Source organism: Vipera berus, assembly GCF_964194415.1.
Source record: "Vipera berus genome assembly, chromosome: 8".
In the NCBI taxonomy this organism is placed as follows: Eukaryota; Metazoa; Chordata; class Lepidosauria; order Squamata; family Viperidae; genus Vipera; species Vipera berus.
In genome coordinates this window covers 9,628,518-9,646,307 of record NC_138211.1, presented here as the reverse complement: position 1 = coordinate 9,646,307, position 17,790 = coordinate 9,628,518, and the positions used below count along the sequence as shown (strand labels likewise).

General features: G+C 43.2%; 3 protein-coding genes across 4 annotated transcripts; 1 reads left to right on the top strand and 2 right to left on the bottom strand.

Annotated features, from left to right (window-relative positions):
* Positions 1 to 266: 266 nt before the first annotated feature.
* Positions 267 to 5,825, bottom strand: RPUSD4 (RNA pseudouridine synthase D4). The gene is made up of 7 exons (XM_081334090.1): positions 5,649 to 5,825; positions 3,895 to 4,060; positions 3,068 to 3,269; positions 2,772 to 2,865; positions 1,765 to 1,915; positions 1,039 to 1,136; positions 267 to 861 (listed from the first exon to the last, which is right to left on the bottom strand). Exons 1-7 carry the CDS (start codon positions 5,796 to 5,798, stop codon positions 637 to 639), a joined length of 1,086 nt encoding a protein of 361 aa, XP_081190216.1. The 5' UTR covers positions 5,799 to 5,825; the 3' UTR covers positions 267 to 636.
* Positions 5,826 to 7,283: 1,458 nt separating this feature from the next.
* On the bottom strand, positions 7,284 to 15,186 carry PUS3 (pseudouridine synthase 3). Of its 2 annotated transcripts, none has more exons than XM_081333464.1 (5): positions 15,071 to 15,186; positions 10,504 to 10,891; positions 8,465 to 9,018; positions 8,085 to 8,275; positions 7,284 to 7,736 (listed from the first exon to the last, which is right to left on the bottom strand). In XM_081333464.1, exons 2-5 carry the CDS (start codon positions 10,879 to 10,881, stop codon positions 7,423 to 7,425), a joined length of 1,437 nt encoding a protein of 478 aa, XP_081189590.1. In that variant the 5' UTR covers positions 10,882 to 10,891; positions 15,071 to 15,186; the 3' UTR covers positions 7,284 to 7,422. The 2 variants fall into 2 exon arrangements, with proteins under 2 accessions (XP_081189590.1, XP_081189591.1); XM_081333465.1 differs by lacking the exon at positions 15,071 to 15,186 and adding an exon at positions 12,166 to 12,300.
* Positions 12,183 to 14,394, top strand: HYLS1 (HYLS1 centriolar and ciliogenesis associated; the record flags this gene model as incomplete). The annotated part of the gene is made up of 1 exon (XM_081333466.1): positions 12,183 to 14,394. The coding sequence occupies one exon, from the start codon at positions 12,183 to 12,185 to the stop codon at positions 13,095 to 13,097; it is 915 nt and encodes a 304-aa protein (XP_081189592.1). The 3' UTR covers positions 13,098 to 14,394.
* Positions 15,187 to 17,790: the final 2,604 nt, after the last annotated feature.

The window sequence follows — 17,790 nt, the reverse complement described above, 5'->3', positions numbered from 1 at the left end:
TGGCAGAATCCATGGAATAATGTTTGAAACATTCCATTTATGAATATGATATAAATGGATTCTGACACATGCGCTATCACAGTTGCGAAAGAAAAGTTGAGGCTGACTTTCCTAAGGCTGTTCTGAAAGCTCACGGCAGAAGCAAGATGTGAACCAAGAACTCCCCAATTGATAGCTCCATCAACTATTGTATACCCCAATCATAAGAAACCTCTTGAGAGTTCCTCTCCTCTCCCCAGTGTCCCAGTTACATCACATTCAGCACAGCACAGGCCACATCCTTTATTTAAGTAGAATAGTTCGGCTGAGCGTTCGGCTGAGCGTCAGCCAATACTGAAAAAAATGTGCCCAATTCTTATTCCAGACGTAGCAGCTCATATAAACCACTGAATTCTTCCAAATCTCCCAGTTTCCTCTGAAACCAGCATACAAGGCCCTGGGAGATTTGTGACTGTTCCTCAGTTTGGTTTTCAGCTGCTAGGCAGGAGTTTCCTCTGAAAGGCTGCAAGCTTCCAGAGACGCATATTTGTGATTTCCCAGCTCAGAACGTGAGGTTCCAGGTGCTTCACCTTTCACAAGATCCCCCCGTGGCTTTAGAAAGTCGGGAAAAGGCATTCCATTAACGAAGTAGCATAGCTAATCACTCTGAGTTTCTTTTTGTTCTGATTCTGGAAATTCTAGCTTTAACCGTTTTAAGGAGCGCTTGAAGAAGACGGGTGGCTTGCAAAACAAGTGGATCTTCTGTTCCTCACCACTGTTTATTGGAGGCAGGGTGAGCTCGCAGGCATGTAGGTGGAGAGGGAGGTAACGTACTTTGACTTGTTCCAAACCCAGTTTCTTCAATGTACCTGGAGAGAGTTTCTATGTATGCATAAAAAAAAAGAAAATAAACAATGATCCACTTGCGTTTCTAATTATGTTGAATCCAACAAAATATACGATTTGGCAATCCTAACTACCCTGAAGCCCACCCTACCATTTTCTTGGATTTTAGTTCATGGCCATATCCACCCAGGTTCGTCTTAATACCCCACTTACCTGTGGCGCTAGCTTGCTCCAGTGAGAATACTTGTGATCCCCAAGGACTGGGCAACCTAAACCATAAGCCAAGTGGACTCTGAGTTGATGCTTCACTCCTGCATAATGAACAACGCGTGGGGAAAAAAAAGAGGCGTAACCATTAAATATTGGTGGTTTGGGGCAAGTTATATAGAATCATTTTCATATGCAATTTATCTTGAAGGGAAATTTTAAGCTTTGCTTGATTCAAACAGCTTAATATACACATTTTAGCAGAAAAAAGCAGAAAGGGATATCAATAGCTTAACAGTACAAGAGACATGCCGAGTATAATGCTATTTCTCTTCCACCAGGCACTTTTGCCGAGTATAACGCTATTTCTCTTCCACCAGGCACTTTTGCCTATTAGCTTTGGCCTTAAGTGTTATGTTATACCAGGATAATAGCCTTTACATTTCCTTGTTTTACTGTTCTTCTCAATTCTTTTAATCCTTTCCGCAATAGCTATCCCTTTTATTGTTCTAACGACGCAAATCTTTGGTTATTGCATACATCAAAAAATAATTAAGGTTTCAATCTAGATTCATTTAGATTCAGTGGAAAAAAACCAGGAAGATAAAAAAATGTCATTTTCAGATGCTTGAGAAGGTTTATGGGTATTGACATGATATTTTTTAACCCCAATTGTTAGAGAACAGGAAAGGCAATGAGAAGCATCGAAGAAAGGGGCATGTAATTGCTTACCTGTGATTGGTTCCAATTCAAGGAGAGAACAGGCGGACCAGGTGCTTAGCACACGATACCGGGTCACTGCCAAGTGAGCATCTTTGTTCCGGCGCACTTTGCGCAACTTTTTGTCTTCTAAAGATAGACGATAATTTGGTGCCAGTGTCATCTAAGTCAAAGATACACATGACTCAAAATCAATTCTTCATAACATCCAAAAAGCCAATAGGACAACAGTTGAGAAGATTAATAGGTTACATAGAATGGAGAAAACTGTTGAATTGCTCCACTATTAATCCAGACTTACATCATTTAGGTGCTGCAGCTAGAGAGGAACAGGTAACATAAGAACTTTTAGAGGCCAACACTTGCTCTCAATTTCAAGTGCGCCCACCACTTATAAATATTATAGGTGTAACAAGAGAGCCACTTTGGTGTATGGGGAAGGCATCAGGCTAGAACAGGGATAGGCAACCTTGGCTCTTTTATGACTTGTGGAGTTCAATACCCAGAATTCCTGAACCAGCCATGCTGACTGAAGTCCACAAGTCATAAAAGAGCCAAGGTTGCCTACCCCTGGGCCAAAAACTAGGAGACAGAGAATTCTATTCCTACTTTAGACATGAAGCCAAAGGAGAGATCTTAGATCTGTCATCTCTCTCAGCCCTAGGATAAAGGCCATGGCAAACCACTTTTGAAAATGTTATCTAGAAGACTGCAAGGATTTGTCAAGCCAGTTGCTAAGAATCAAGACTGATTTGAAGGCACTAACACACACACACACCATCCCATAAAGCACCCCACAACTAAGTGCAATTATGATACAGTAGTGATACTTAAGGTAAAAGTTGTTTAGCATTTCTTTCAAGAACTGGTATTCATGTTGGTAAAGATGCTGGCGAGTTTCCTGAATTGAGTGTGCTAATCCTAAATCTGCCTAACTGGTAAGCAATAACTAAAACAGAGGTCTCCAAGTGAAATGCTGTGGCCAGAATCGGCAAATCTCTGCTGCCAGGAATACTCACTTTGAAGTGCGACTGGTGGCTCTCCACTTCTTTCTCCAGAATGGGAATGTCCACCAGCCCCTCTTCCGGCTCTGGTTTTCCAATACAAATCGTCCTATGAAAAGAACGGGGGGATTTCAGTCCTCTCCAATAGTAGTCCACACACTGCGTGAAGACCAAGGGCTGCTGGGTTCTCCTTATACTATAACTCATACTGCAGAAGGGCGGTCCTTAGTAGATTCTTGGCTTACTGAAAGTCAATGTTTCTTATCAAGTCGCAATAACAACTTACTTATCACTTGTAAGATTTCTCCTACCAGTATTTCTTTTCCACCTGACGGGTTTTGAACATCTCTTGGACCCGGTGTGCAATCATCTCATCTTTTGCTAGGACCATCACTCCAGTAGTTTCTTTGTCCAGCCGGTGACATAAATGCAGGGGTTGAGCTTTCATGCCCTCTAACATCTTTGCCAGTATTGGCAGCACATCTGTAATGCATGTCTTCACCCGAGGGCCCCCTTGAAGTAGAGAGAGACTAGATTTATTTATAATGCCAAGGCATAAAACCTGGCTTACAAATAATTGTTAGGTGCATTTATTCAACCAAGCTTAACCAAACTACTTTATGCTTAACACAAAACACCTAATTTCCAAAGCTATGTTTTTTTATTGGTGCTACAGCATTTCCAAATATCAAACTCAAGCTGGACCAGTTTCAGGAAAAATATTTTTATGTTGAGCTACCTGTGAAAACACACATTATTGTAATCTGACAGTTGGGTGTTCTTTTTGCTGCTCCTCCAATATTTACCATCAAGACATACATGCTCAGACATACGATGAAGCCAGTTGATTTTCATCAGTTTTAATACCAGTCTATGCAGTATGCAAAAAGAAAAAAAAACCTGACGGCAGGGTTTGCTTAGAGAATCCACAATATAAAGCATCTGCCACATATTAACTAGGAAGTCTCGTGCTACATTCTGAGAGCAAAATAAGACTTGGTTCCACAGGATGAATTCCTATAAAGCCTCAGAAACCGACGCAAAATCATTTGACTTCTCAGCAAGACTTTTATTACCCATCTAGTCTGAAACATTTTTTATCAACATTGATAGAAAGCCAGCATTGTATTACACTTACCATGGACAGGAAGTCCATAAGGCTTGTTTATTACTACAATATCTTTGTTCGTGTAGAGGATCCCCTGTTTCAGAACCTTGGCTAGGACGTTAGGATGGAGCTGCTGGAAGCATCTGGTCTGTTGAACATATTCTTGCACTCGCCTCTGTACTCGGTCTTTTGGAACCTTTGAACAGTCAGTGAAGAACAAGTCACGTGGTTAGTCTCTTTACTGCACAGCTTTGGCAGCAACAGCATATAACAAAGCAGAAATGCATATCAGACAAGGTGCCAAAGAAGGTGCTACATAGAAAGTACATATGTTAGGGGGATTTTTGCTTTTGGGGCAGGGTGAAAATTGATGCGAAGGTGCTACAGGAAAAATGATAGTATGGCTGAGAGAGATAGAAGGGAGGGGGGAGAAGGAAGGGTGGGGAAGAGAGAGAGCAGTTTTCCCATCTCATTTATTAAAAAGTCTGCTTTTCCAAGTTCGGAGAATCCACTAATTGTTATTCAACGATAGATTCAAATAGATCTGATGGAACAAAACTGAACAGCTAAAGAGAATGTATACTCCAGCCATGCTTCTTTTTTTTTGGAAGATTATTGCAGCTTGCTTTGATGCAAACCTTTTTATTAATTAATTAATTAATTAATTAATTAATTAATTAATTAATTATTGGGACTTATATGCCGCCCTATCTCCCGAAGGACTCAGGGCGGCTAACAACAGTAACATATAATAAATACAGAAGTTAAGATAAAAAATTAAAATTAAAGGCCTCTGTACAATAAATTAAAATTAAAATAAATTAAAAGTTAGAGTTAAAAATTAAAAACATAATTAAAATCCCTGTCAGTCCAGGTCAGCCAGGTGGAAAAGGAGTGTTTTGAGGCTGCGGCGAAAGGACCGGAGATCTTGGGCCATCCGAAGCTCATGGGGGAGCTGGTTCCACAGGGCTGGCGCTCCCACAGAGAAGGCCCTCCCCCTGGGGGTCGCCAGCCAACATTGTCTAGCCGACGGTACCCTGAGGAGGCCTTCTCTGTGTGAGCGTACTGGGCGATGGGAATTTGTTCCTGGCAGCAGATGGTCCTGCAAGTATCCCGGTCCTAAGCCATGTAGGGCTTTAAAGGTAAGTACCAGCACCTTAAATCTCACCCGGAGGGCAACCGGTAACCAATGCAGCTCACGCAGGAGGAGTGTAATATGGGAGTATCGGGGTGCTCCCATCACTACCCGTGCAGCCGCATTCTGCACCAGCTGAAGGCTCCGGGTGGTCTTTAAGGGCAGCCCCATGTAGAGAGCATTGCAGTAATCTATACGGGAGGTAACAAGTGCGTGGGTGACTGTGCGGGGTAGCCTAAAATATAAATATTCATATAAATATAAAATATGAACGATTTTATTGGAAAGCTAACAGGATGGCCGACAAAGAAATGCCATGAATAGGAAGGATAGTCGCATCTGTCCAGAGCCAGGGTCAGATCACTTACTGGTCAAGCTGTGTCTGTAAATTGTCTACCCAATAGAATCCTTCACAATGAACAGGGAGGGTAACACACGTCATTATTCCTGCGTCTAGGATTCTGCACATCACAAAACTTCCATTGCCGCATCATACGTAGCTGGGAGACCCAGCTCGCTTAATTTTCAAAGTTCTAGCCACCAATGCACGCTGGGAAGTGTAGTTTCTCCGTGGTGCATGCTGGGAAAAACCAACAAACCTGCCCCCCTCCTCCAAACTCACGATTCCCAATCAAACCCACAGATTCACCTCCGGGACCACTTTCGGCTTCTTCTGCTCCCGCAGCTTCTCCGCAATCTGCTCAGCTGTCACCGAAGCGGCCGCGGCTGGACTGTGGGAAAAACTCCTCCGAAGAGCGGCGGCTCGCAGAACACAGCAAGGAACATTATGGGCAGCCATTTTCTTTCGGGCCCACGTGACGTCAGAAAGGGGGTGGACTCAACTCTTCCAGGGCACGCCCCTTTCCCTCGCGGGCTATCCTCGCGCCTTGCCCGGAGAAGGCCCACCAATCGCGACGTTCGGGAGAAGCGCACTCTCCATCCAATGAGACGTCGGTGCGACGCTCAATGCCCTCCCTCTCTCTCTCTCCGCCCAATAGCCTACCGCGGGAGGCGGTGCCAAGCTGGGCAGACCAGTGAGAAAGATAAGAAGTGGAACGTTTACAGCCAATAGGAAGGCGCCGGCGGCTGGGTGGGTCTTGGGGTTTCAAGAACGGCAGTTGAGAAGCGGCGTTAACGGTTGTCGGGCAGCCGGGAAGGCAGCGCGAGCGGGGCTGGCCAGGTACTCGCGGTGGGACCGGCTCGGGGAAGCCGGGAGAGCGTCGCGAGGCTCAACCCGCTCAGGAAGAGAAGCGGGTGGATTCGGAGCCGGCCGGAGAGGCGGTTAGAAGAAGGGGAGGCGAGGCTGAGGAGGAAATCCCACCCTTTGGTGGCGTTTAGCCTTTGCTCGCCAGCCTCGGAAAGCAGCGCTTCAACCCTCAGCATGCTGAGCGGGGGGATTCTGGGAGTTGAAGCCCCCACTGAGTTGCTGAGGTTGAGAAACCCCGTCCCTGGGGATGGGAAAGTTACAAAGCAGCAGCCTCGGAAGCCTGCTCGGCTGATGTTCGTTTTTAACACGTATGATTTAGAACTTTTAATAACTAATCCTGTCCCTGATATCAACGGTGTGACCACAAAATAATATTAAATAAATAAATAAATAAATAAATTTTATTCTGAGGGGCTGCTTGCTAGAGATGGGTCAGAGAATTAGACCGAAATGGGTTCTGTCAGGGCTAGAACTTGAAACGCAATATTTTTTGCTATAAATATTAGCAAAACCTCCTTCCGCTACAGAATTTTTTTCATTTGGTGATTCACCCCAATAAGTGTAGGTTTTAATATTTATATTTATTGTTGCTTCTTTTCCAGGTAAATTTCACGAACGTTTTCAACGAATAGTAGTTGCTAGAAGATATCACGGGTATGAGAGCCCTATTTAATTTTTGTAAACAAAATAACATCAGTTTTGTGATATGAAGAGCTTGATTGCTGCATTCAGTTAGGGGTGTAGTTACTAGATTTGAAGACTGCACAATTTCTCTTCATTGGGAACTATTCGCAGACACTAAATCATGATGTACTTTGATTGATTCAAATAACTCATCACTGACTCTCTTGGGTAAAAATGTAAATGCTAAATCATGGTACAATAATTACGTTGTCTAGTTTACATATTAGGCTAAGCCACAAGCCACTTTTGGCTTAGTGTGTCAACCCAACCAAAGTAATGGTGTAGGGATGTACAACTGTTTATAGCTGCATATGAAAAGTATCTAAAGGTTAAACAAATATGTAATAGGATCTGATTCAGGTTTTTTTTAATAATTGGACATCTGCGTGTTAGTTATATAACAAAATATTTATTTCTTGAAGGTTAAAGGCAATGTATGAAAGTCTATGTAATGTAATTACCATTATAATTTTAGATATCTGTTTAAGGTAATTTCATTTGTTTAAAGATAGCAAGATAGCATCAATAAACTTCAGTCTGTACTAATACATATCCTTTTTGCAGCTTGTTCTGGAATTTCCTTGTCGAATTCAATAGAATCCACCTGGTTGCTCATTTCCATTTGCTCATCAAATTCCCTTTCAGGATGCTTTGTTTTGTTCAAATTTGGTTGTTCAATGCGTCCTCTGCGCACAAAATGACTGATACGAGATTCTAGACCTTCACATTTGGGCCGATCCATTAACGGTTTGTAATTGCGGGCTTTCACTCCCTCGATTAAAGCACTAATCTGGTTGTGGACTGGTGGTGTTACCTCTTTCCAAAGTATTGTGCTGTTGCTTGAAGCTGTAACCAACAATTAGTCATCATCAGAACAAAAAAAGAAAAATCATAGCATTTAATTCACTAGTTGCTTCTGACCTTTGGAGTAGTTCTAAATATATTGGAACTTGTTAAAACCACTCCACTTAATACAGTTTTAACATATTGCCAGATGTATTAGTTAAATAAAAGGAAATGGTTCTTTCAAAACAAAATGCTCATTATATATGAAAAGAGTTGTACATGGGTATAAAATGACAAAATTGAATTTTACAGATAGACCAAAGTACACAGTATACCAACAGATTTTATCTACCACATGTTAAATTGAAGGTTCATTTCAATACAGTTTAAAAATATCATTCTTCCTACCTGGCTCTGTAGGTATCTTTGCAAAATCCAGGCCCCATAACATGCTGTACAGCATCTGAGTTTTAATAGCGTGGTTCGTCCAAAGCTGCTGAAAGCGTGTAACGTTAAATTCCTGGACTTGATGATCATAGATCCATTGGATGTTTTCAAACTCGCAGTCATATAAAACTAGAGGAAATTCCACTGCCATGCTGCAAGGTAATCAACTTAAATTAGTACAAATCACGTAATTCCAGCAGAGTGCACATTGCTTTGAAAATGCTATGTATAGCTTTTGACAAGAGATCCAAATTATAAAGTATAATTTTAACAAGGCACGCTCAAATATAGAGAGCCATTGCCAGTGCAGTAAGAGTGTGCATGCTCACAGGAATTCCTACCTGTATTGTGGTTTCCTAGGATTGGCTTCTATATCGAACAATTCATCAATAATCTCAGGCTTCTCCATCCTTTGTCCGATCAGGAAGAGGATGGCCATCATGCAGCGGACTTGGTGATAGAGGAATGCTTGTCCCGTTACTTGAAACTCGTACATTTGGAAAGGGTTTCCTTGTTCCACTTTCCTTTCTTGATCTGCAAGCTTCACTTCTGCAGACAGGATTGTCCTCTGAAAGTTGGTCACACCGTTGGCTACATCCATTTTGCAGAGATTACGAAAATCATGGTTCCCTACAAATCTTTGAGCTGCAGTATTCATAAGAGCGACATCCAGATCAGCACAGGGGAAAAAATAGCGATAGGTCCTCTTCAGGCAACTGAATCTAGCACTGAAGCTAGGATCTACTGGGGCCCATGCTAATACTCTTATGTCAGGAGGGAGCACCTGATTCAAAATATGGGTGTAGCGGATCTCCTCTGAAATAGGACTTTTACCTTCTGTTGCAACCCCAGATTTATTCTCTGAAAGGTTTGACCGGAGATCCAAAGAGATCACCTGAAACATTTGCAAAAAAAGTTGTGATTCTAGAGTTAGATACACATTTTTCAGTTGAATTATCATTGAACAATTCTGTTTATCCAGTGGTGAAGAGCTTTCAACTAAATGGCTGAGGTATAATTTTTTTTTTATATCCTGTTGTTTTCATAATTTTCCTGTTTATAATATATTCAGAAGTGCCTCTTGTGCCAATAAAATATAATTACAACCAGAACCTTAATGCTGAAATACCACTATCATTGGGATTGCACTAGAAATAATTTTGACAGTAGGGCTTTATAAGATTCTGCATGCAATGGACTACAGTTCCATGACAATGTAGGTCATTTGCATAATGGTGTTAGGCACAGAATACATTTTGGCCTAAATGACATTACTGTAATGGAAATGACACCGTTTAGCAAATTATATAAAGTGTTTTTGCATTTAACATGTTAGTTTTGCATTTAACAGACATTTATGTATAACAAAAGTTTCCCATTGTCCACGAAAGCATTTTACTGCATAAATGTTTTGCAGTAGTTTTTCTTGGGGACTCTGGATCTTAATTACTTTGATTAAACAAATGTTTGTTATTTGTAATAATAGATCTTTTCTAAATAGCTAAATATTTGCAGAAATAGATTGTCATCAGTTGCAGATCAATTCTCAGGCTCATCTCCTAATTTCATAATAGATGCACTCTTAACTGTCTACTTACAAATGTTATAATTTAAACCACTCGTCCCAGCTTCTGCCAACCTAGCAGTTCGAAAGCACGTAAAAATGCAAGTAGAAAAATAGGGACCACTCCGGTGGGAAGGTAACAGCGTTCCGTGCGCCTTTGGCGTCTAGTCATGCCGGCCACATGACCACGGAGACGTCCTCGGACAAGCGCTGGCTCTTCGGCTTTGAAACGGAGATGAGCACCGGCCCCTAGAGTCGGAAACGACTAGCACGCATGTGCGGGGGAACCTTTACCTTTACCTTTAATGCATTAATAATAGATCAGTAGTTTTTGTTCTTATGTTCAGAGTTTTCTAACTGTTCAGTTTTCATGCTGTATAACAATATTACTGAGTTCCAACTTGATTGTGCAGTTGACTAAATATTGGCTTATAAGATGGGAAAATAGCCCAAATCTTTAACAAAGCACATTAAATTATATGGGTTGTAGGAAGAGCTCTGTGGTGGCCAAAAAAATCAGGATTTTGAAAGCACCCTTTATTGTTTAAACATGTTATTAACAGTTGTAAGCTTTTACCAGGTGAATATGATCAAATGAGCTGTACTTCACAAAAGCTTATTTTATATTTACTAATTGGAAAAGGCCCTATCATCAAGTTACAGAATAGATTGTTAATGAAGTTCACTGAAGCATTTTTGCACAATTAATGTTGTAGTCTTTTAAAAAGTTGAGGGGGGGAGCATTATTTGTTGCAATAACGCACGGTCTGTGTTCACCCCATCCTCGTTTTAGTGTAAATTAAATATTAGTCTTACTTGTCCAAAAGCGCTGACTCCCTTGTCAGTGCGTCCACAGCGATGATAATTAGAAGTCTGTCTGTTGACCACCAACCGAGTTTTTCCCAGAGCTTCAAACAGTTTCTCTTCTATTGTATTGTGGGTGTTCTCCTGGCTGGCAAAGCCCTGATATCCCCACCCCAGGTAGGCGATCTTTAGTGCCACATGCCTCTGGGCATACGCACTGAAATTGAATGGCCGCTGTGGACGTTTCTTCCCTTTTCCTGATGCCGGGAGGTCATTCCCCTCGCCTGTGCTTTTCCTGTTTTCCAAGATGCCTTGTAGCCTTTGCACCGTCTCTTCCAGCTCCTGGATTCTCTTCAGTAGCCTTTCTGTTTCTTCTGTGCCTTTGGCCATTGGTGGAATGCTATTTAAAAAAAAAAAAGAATCGTGCAATGTGAAAATGCAACAGAAGTGGAAAAATATCTTTCTGGGAATAGCCAAACTTAATGCAATCTGTATATGCTGCTAGAAGCTATTCCGCTGGAGAAAATTAATTTGCTGCTTGCTTGCCAACTGTTGTTTGGTTTCTGTAGAGAAAGCGTGTTGGGATTTTATGATTTTAATTACCGAGAACTGAGTGTCTGCTTTTGTTCACTTACAGAAGAATCGGTTTTAAACCACCTTTCTACTAGCATCCTCCATTTCTAAGTTGGCTAAAGAAGAACAAAAGGTACCTTTCCCAGGTAGGCGTATTAATATATGAACAAATAAACCCCTGCTGGCATCCTGAAGGCATTCAGAGCACGCCGCCTAATGCCATTTATCGGGACCCCCAAAGCATTCCTTCTACATCGTGGTGTTTGCCTTCTGGAATGAGATCCGAGGGGCTTCAATCCTAATGGTGTTCCAGAGAGCTTTAAAGGCCTGATCCTTCTCCTAGTCACTGAGTTAGGCTGGCAGGTATATGACATGTTTAACTTGGAAAATCTTGCCATCTTGTTATTGTTGTCTTTTCTGTATATCTGTTATTTATTTTTATATTGTGAACTGCCCAGAGTTGATTGGAGTCAGGCAGCATGAAGTTAAACAAATAAGATTTTTTTAAGCTGCTCTAAGTTGTTAAGCGAGAAGGTGGTTTAAAAGAAAAAGGAAGCAAATTGGTTTCACTGGAAAGTGCACCGTTTTACTACTAGTATTTAGAAAAGGATTCTAGGTATTGCAAAGTCACAAGTTATTTTAAAGGAAAACTCAAATGCCGATAATTACTGAGTTTGCAGAGGGGGGAAAAGGGACTTAAAGAGCATTGAGAAATAAATAACAAAGCACTACTGTACATTCCTTCTTAGGCTTATATATTCAGAAATAAAACTCCATCCTTGTCCCCTAGAATAATCACAGGCACTAATCAAGCTGTTGCGAGAGTTACTACACTCCCCCAAATCATTTCTAGGAGAGGAAGGGATTGGGTGAATATGCCTTTGCCTGAAAAAGTTGGGATGTGCACTAGGTGTGTCTCAGCCTATCTGTCCAAAGGAGCTGGGGAGGGGCAGCCTTCACAACGGTCACAAAAGCCCCGCTTATTTATAAATCATTAAGATAGGCTGAGAGAAGTGGGGTTGGGCAATACGCACGAGTTGTAAGACTTAGCAGACTGTACAAACCCAGCTTGGCGTTTCTTTTCCAGAACTGCTAACTTACCCCGACTGAGAGAAGCAATGCAAGCCCTGATACGACCCGACCGATGCCGATGGAACTCTATGAGCAGGGAAGAACGGCTCAAAGAAGCCGCCGTGGACTTTATTCGCATGTGTGCAGAACAGGGTGACGGTGATAGCCCGAGGCAGCTTCGAGTGGCCTCTCAGCTGGACCCCTACCCAAGAGCCTCGGTGGCCTCAGTGGCCAGACCAATGCTTCCCACGGTGATCAGGCAAGGTCAGGCAGAATCCAGCTTCCAGTCAGACGGCCCCGAGAATTCCAGAGTTTCCCAGAAACCTGTGATGAAAAGGAAAGTTCTGAGGCGAACGCCTGACGGAGAGGTGCAAGTGACCGACGAATCCATCGCTAGCGAGACCGAATCGAATAATCCAAGCGTCCAACAATCCAGTCCTGAATGTGAGAACTTGAATCAGAGAATGTACCTTCTGAACGCTCAGGAAGAGGAGGAAGAGTGTGTGGAGGGGAACCAGCCCCAAAGTCCCCCCGGGTCAGTCTATTCCTGGAGCCCTTCGGAGGAAAGCCAGCATCGGTGTTGCCGAAGAGGGAGCCAGAGCCTTAGCTCTTCATCCTTTGAGCAGGACTTCATCCTAACTGGCCACCCCAAGTCCTTCATCTTGCCAAAGCTGGAGCAGCACAGTCGGAACAGAACGAAGACCGATCGGGTTGCCCGCTACCTGGAACATAAGCACGACTGGGAATCCCTGCGGCTTCCGGGAGAAGATCCCAGGAAAGATGTGCGCTGGAGCATTCGGGAACAGATGCTCTACAAGTCAGAGTTGCCTCCTAAGGCTCAGTCTGTTTATATCCCCAACAATTACCTGGTGCCTACAGAGAAGAAGAGATCTGCCCTGCGCTGGGGAATCCGCTGCGACTTAGCCAACGGCGTGGTGCCTAGAAAGGTCTATTCCTCCTAAGAACCTGGAATCTTTTAAAACGTCACACGCAGGATGACTTAGTAGATCCCAAAGATGTGCAGCTAAGCTATTTTTATTTCTTTCCAATTCCAAACCCTACTCATTTAATCTTAAAAGCGTATTTTGGATCTGAATGGCTACTTTCTGGCAAAAGATTGTTTTAAAACCTATCGTTGTTTCCGATCATATTATTTGAATGTAAATATTACCTTATAAAAAGGCAGGCAGAAGATGAATCAAAACCTACTGAAGTACAGTCAAGGAAAAGGACCCTTGTTCCCTCCCCTCCCCCCCAAGATACTTCACACACATTCCCTCTTTGAACTCCTGTAATTTTAAAAAGTTTTAACTTCTGGATGTATAGATTAAATTAAATGTATGAAGTGATACGATTATTTTATTCTTTTCAAGGGCAAACCTCATTTCCCCTGCTTTTCATCGTGCATTAGTTCAGTGTTTTTCAACCTTTTTTGGGCAAAGGCACACTTGTTTCATGAAAAAAATCACGAGGCACTCCACCATTAGAAAATGTTAAAAAATTTAACTCTGTGCCTATATTGACTATATATAAAGTAATTCTCTTGAATAGGAATCAAATAAACACAAAGAAAGTATTTTATAATTACTTTTCAATTTTTCCCACGGCACACCAGGCAACATCTCGCGGCACACTAGTGTGCCGCGGAACAGTGGTTGAAAAACACTGCATTAGTTTGCTGTTCAGAGCTACAGAAGCAAACCTTTGGAATGAGACACAGGTTAACAGGTATACTTCCTTGTATATGAAAGTGCTGTTTCACAGAGAGATGTCAGAATATTTTCTTCGCTGATTTAAGCAATACACTTCCTACACGCGGAAGCTTTTATCTTTTGAAAAAAAAAATAATGTAGTTTGCCTACTGAAAAAAATACAAAGAGCCAAGAAATAAATAATTCGGATATGTGGGTTTAAGAAGAAAGAGACGGTACAAAACCATTTCTAATCGGGATGTCTTGCAAGTGTCAGATGAGAGAGTGCAAGTAATTCAGAGGGTGCTTTCCGAGCGCGGTGGTTTCCTTGCAGACCTCAGTGGTAGCGAGGACGTCACCTAGCTTTGATAATGAAGTGTTTGCAAGCAAAGGACCAAGCTCAAGAACACCCGGGGCCCTTCATTTCAACCCTGATCTACGACTATTCTTCGTCAATTCGCATAACTATGAGTAAACAAAACCGTTGCCTACTACAAGGCGCACGTTTTGCGGTGGTGCGTGCTCCACTCTGCGCGCACTGTGGGGAAAACCCTGCACACACAGCACGTTCCTTTATAAGGCAGCGTGCAGGCCGTTAACCGCGCTTAGTCTAGGGCAGGGGTAGGCAACCTCGGCTCTTTTATGACTCGTGGACTTCAACTCCCAGAATTCCTGAGCCAGCTAAGCTATGCTATGCTGACTCAGGAATTCTGGGAGTTGAAGTCCATGAGTCATAAGGCGGACCCAGATTGTTGGGGGCAATAAGCTGACTTTGTAAAAATGCCACTTGGGTGTGAAAGCCCTAATAAGCAGGCATATACATAGAATGAAGGCTACTGCTAAGCTTGTAAGCCGCCCTGAGTCTTCGGAGAAGGGCGGGATATAAATGGAATTAAAATAAAAAAATAAAAGCCAAGGTTGCCTACCCCTGGTATAGGCCCTAGACCAGAGGTAGGCAACCTCGGCTCTTTTATGACTCGTGGACTTCAACTCCCAGAATTCCTGAGCCAGCATGGCTAAGCATGAAAACCTCTCCCTTTCCCCTCAGCATGGCTGGCTCAGGAATTCTGGGAGTTGAAGTCCACGAATCAAAAGAGCCGAGGTTGCCTATCCCTGGCTCAAGTCGATCTCGCGGGTGCCAGCCAGCCCAGCCCACCGTCTCTTAAAAGCGGCCAAGTCGAAGCAGCTGCTTTAAATGAGTTTCCCCTCCCCCAAGAGATCCTCCGGCGCCACCCCCAAGATACCAGGAGCCAAGCGGTCCCTCCGTCAACCCCGCAGAGGCGTGCGGGGAATCCTCGGCCAGGCGCAGCGCCAGAGCCCGCTCCCACCCAGGCGGGCCGGAGGCGAAGAGCACCGAGCGCCCTTCCACGGGCAGCTTCCAGACAGGAAATGACGCGCCCCGTCCCGAGGTTTCTGGGAAGTGGAGTCTTTCTGGTTCCAGAAGAACTGCCGCAGGACGTCAAGAGTTGTTACGTCATCAGCGTTTCCCTCACCCAGCCTAAAACGGCAACTTCGGGGCGGGGCGGGCCACGCGTGAGGAGGCCGCCGAGACCCCGCCCCTCTGCTCGGTTTCCATAGCAACGGTGGTTCCGCCCCATTCCAGCGTTTATAAATAGCGAGTTGTCGGGCCCGCTTCGTTCCCTCAGCGTGTGACTGTCGTTGCCGGTCTGGGTGGCGCTCGGGGAGAGGGGGAGATGTGGGCGAAGCCGCACTGCTTAGCCATGGGGCTTGGGGGGCGGCCCGAGGGAGACGCCGGGCACGTGGAGCACAACGTAAGAGCCAGGCGGGGGACGAGCTCCCTGAGGGGGCTTCTCGTTTCCCCCCACCCCCGTCTCCCTCTCCTCCGAAGGCGCCCCAAACCCCCATCTTGAATAATGGTGGTGGTGGGGGGAATAAAGGGATGTTTGCACATGCCCAGAGGCTCTGCTGCTGCTTCTGTGTGTGCTTTTAACGTTATGCTCCCTGCTGGTGGGGTGAAAGGATAAAAGCAACTGGCTGGATTTGGGCTAAATTTGTTTTTATTATTATTATTATTATTATTATTATTATTATTATTATTATTATTATTATTATTATTATTATTATTATTATTATTATTATTATTAAAGTTGGAAGGGACCTTGGAGGTCGTCTAGTCCAACCCCCTGCTCAGGCAGGAAACCCTATACCATTTCAGACAAATGGCTGTCCAGTCTCTTCTTAAAAACTTCCAGTGTTGGAGCATTCAGCACTTCTGGAGGCAGGTTGTTCCACTGGTTAATTGTTCTAACTGTCAGGAAGTTTCTCCTTAGTTCTAGGTTGCTTCTCTCCTTGACTCGTTTCCCTCCGTTGCTTCTTATCCTACCTTCAGGAGCTTTGGAGAATAGCTTGGATCCCTCTTCTTTGGGGCAGCCCCTGTGGCAGTTTTTTTTTCCAGTTTTTCCATACAAACGTTTGCTGCTGCTCAGCTTCAGTTGCTGGCAGGGGGTTCAAATTGGCCACTTGGAAGACTTTCTCAGTCATTTTATCCATGTATAGTTTTTCACCAAAGCATTCCCAGTGAGGATGATTCTTCCTCTCTTTATATTGCCTCTTCGACTTTAATTCTGCCTTGCTCTATACTTAGCAATTATTTAAAATATAGCATACATTTTCATTATGTTCTGCAGATTGATTACACCAGGGGTCTTCAAACTTGGCCCTTTTATGACTAGTGGACTTCAACTCCCAGAATTCTTCAGCCAGCATGGCTGGCTGAGGAATTCTGGGAGTTGAATTCCACAAGTCATAAAAGGGCCAAGTTTGAAGACCCCTGGATTACAGGTAGTCCTTGTTTAGCTTCGGTTTCGTTGAGCCTCTGTTTACTGTTATGACTGTGATGAAAAAGTAACTTTTCGACCAATCCTCCCGTTTATGACCTTTGTGGGTCTGTAAAGCAAAACTGAAGTCATCATAAGCACACTTAGCAGCTTAATGATGGAGCTGCTGGTCATAATTGTGGTAGCTAAATAAGGACTGCCTGTAATTCTGTGGCTGATGCCTCTGAGGGCAAGTCACTGTTCCTCTTCAAAATCTCTCTATTGGGGCCAATATGTCAACATCCTTGGACAGTTCAGTGCTTACCAATAAAGACCCTAAATGGAATGCAGTGTGTTACAGTAAGAAAAAGCATCAAAAACAATGGTCAATAAATGATGTTTGAATATTAAAAGTCATTGGATTTGTTCATAAAAAAAGGATGAGGATCAAATTGCAAAGCCCATATATGAAGGGACGATTATTAACTTTATTTGAATTTTATTGGCTGCCCATGTCCAGTGGACAATGAATGAATGAGTCAAGAAAAATGGTATTCTTTGTTGTGATATTTGTCTTCTAAAGCAATATCCCCGCAGAGATTCATATGGCCCCAACCCTGATATTATAAAGATCTTGGGATTAAGGCAAATAATAATGAAAAACCTGGCTGTTTTTTTTAAAATCCCATTTATATCCCGCCCTTCTCCGAAGACTCAGGGCGGTTTACAATCTAAAGCACAAATCAATGTGCTTAGCAATAGCCTTCATTCTATGTATATGCCTGCTTATTAGGGCTTTCACACACACACCCCAAGCGGCATTATTACAAAGTCAGCTGAATTGCCCCCAACAATCTGGGTCCTCATTTTACCTACCTCGGAAGGATGGAAGGCTGAGTCAACCTTGAGCTTGGTGGGACTCGAAGCTGTTTTCTGGCCTTGGGGTAGAATAGGCATTGAGCTCTTGTGGGAAGTTCTATAGAGTATCGTGTATGTGATTTCCACACTCCCTGACATACACAAAATCTTTTATTCTGCTTTTTAAAGTGTAAGCCACTCAGAGCTGCTTTCTGAACTCAAATAAATAAACATCAAGAAAATTGTAGTTGATGATCAAATCCTGAACAAAAAAGAGGAGAAAAGTTTAAAAACAAGAGGCGGTGAAGGAAGGTATTGAGAGCGTTACA

What these genes read in the sequence shown, in the direction of transcription:
- PUS3 (XM_081333464.1), bottom strand. Translation starts at nt 10,881, where the DNA reads ATGGCCAAAGGCACAGAAGAAACAGAAAGGCTACTGAAGAGAATCCAG. An exon ending in CCTAGGAAACCACAATACAG is followed by an intron (nt 8,276 to 8,464) that starts GTAGGAATTCCT and finishes ATTACCTTGCAG; the next exon opens with CATGGCAGTGGAATTTCCTC. An exon ending in AAAGATACCTACAGAGCCAG is followed by an intron (nt 7,737 to 8,084) that starts GTAGGAAGAATG and finishes TGTTGGTTACAG; the next exon opens with CTTCAAGCAACAGCACAATA.
- RPUSD4 (XM_081334090.1), bottom strand. Translation starts at nt 5,798, where the DNA reads ATGGCTGCCCATAATGTTCCTTGCTGTGTTCTGCGAGCCGCCGCTCTT. An exon ending in TTATGGACTTCCTGTCCATG is followed by an intron (nt 3,270 to 3,894) that starts GTAAGTGTAATA and finishes CTCTACTTCAAG; the next exon opens with GGGGCCCTCGGGTGAAGACA. An exon ending in CAGGTGGAAAAGAAATACTG is followed by an intron (nt 2,866 to 3,067) that starts GTAGGAGAAATC and finishes TTCTTTTCATAG; the next exon opens with GACGATTTGTATTGGAAAAC.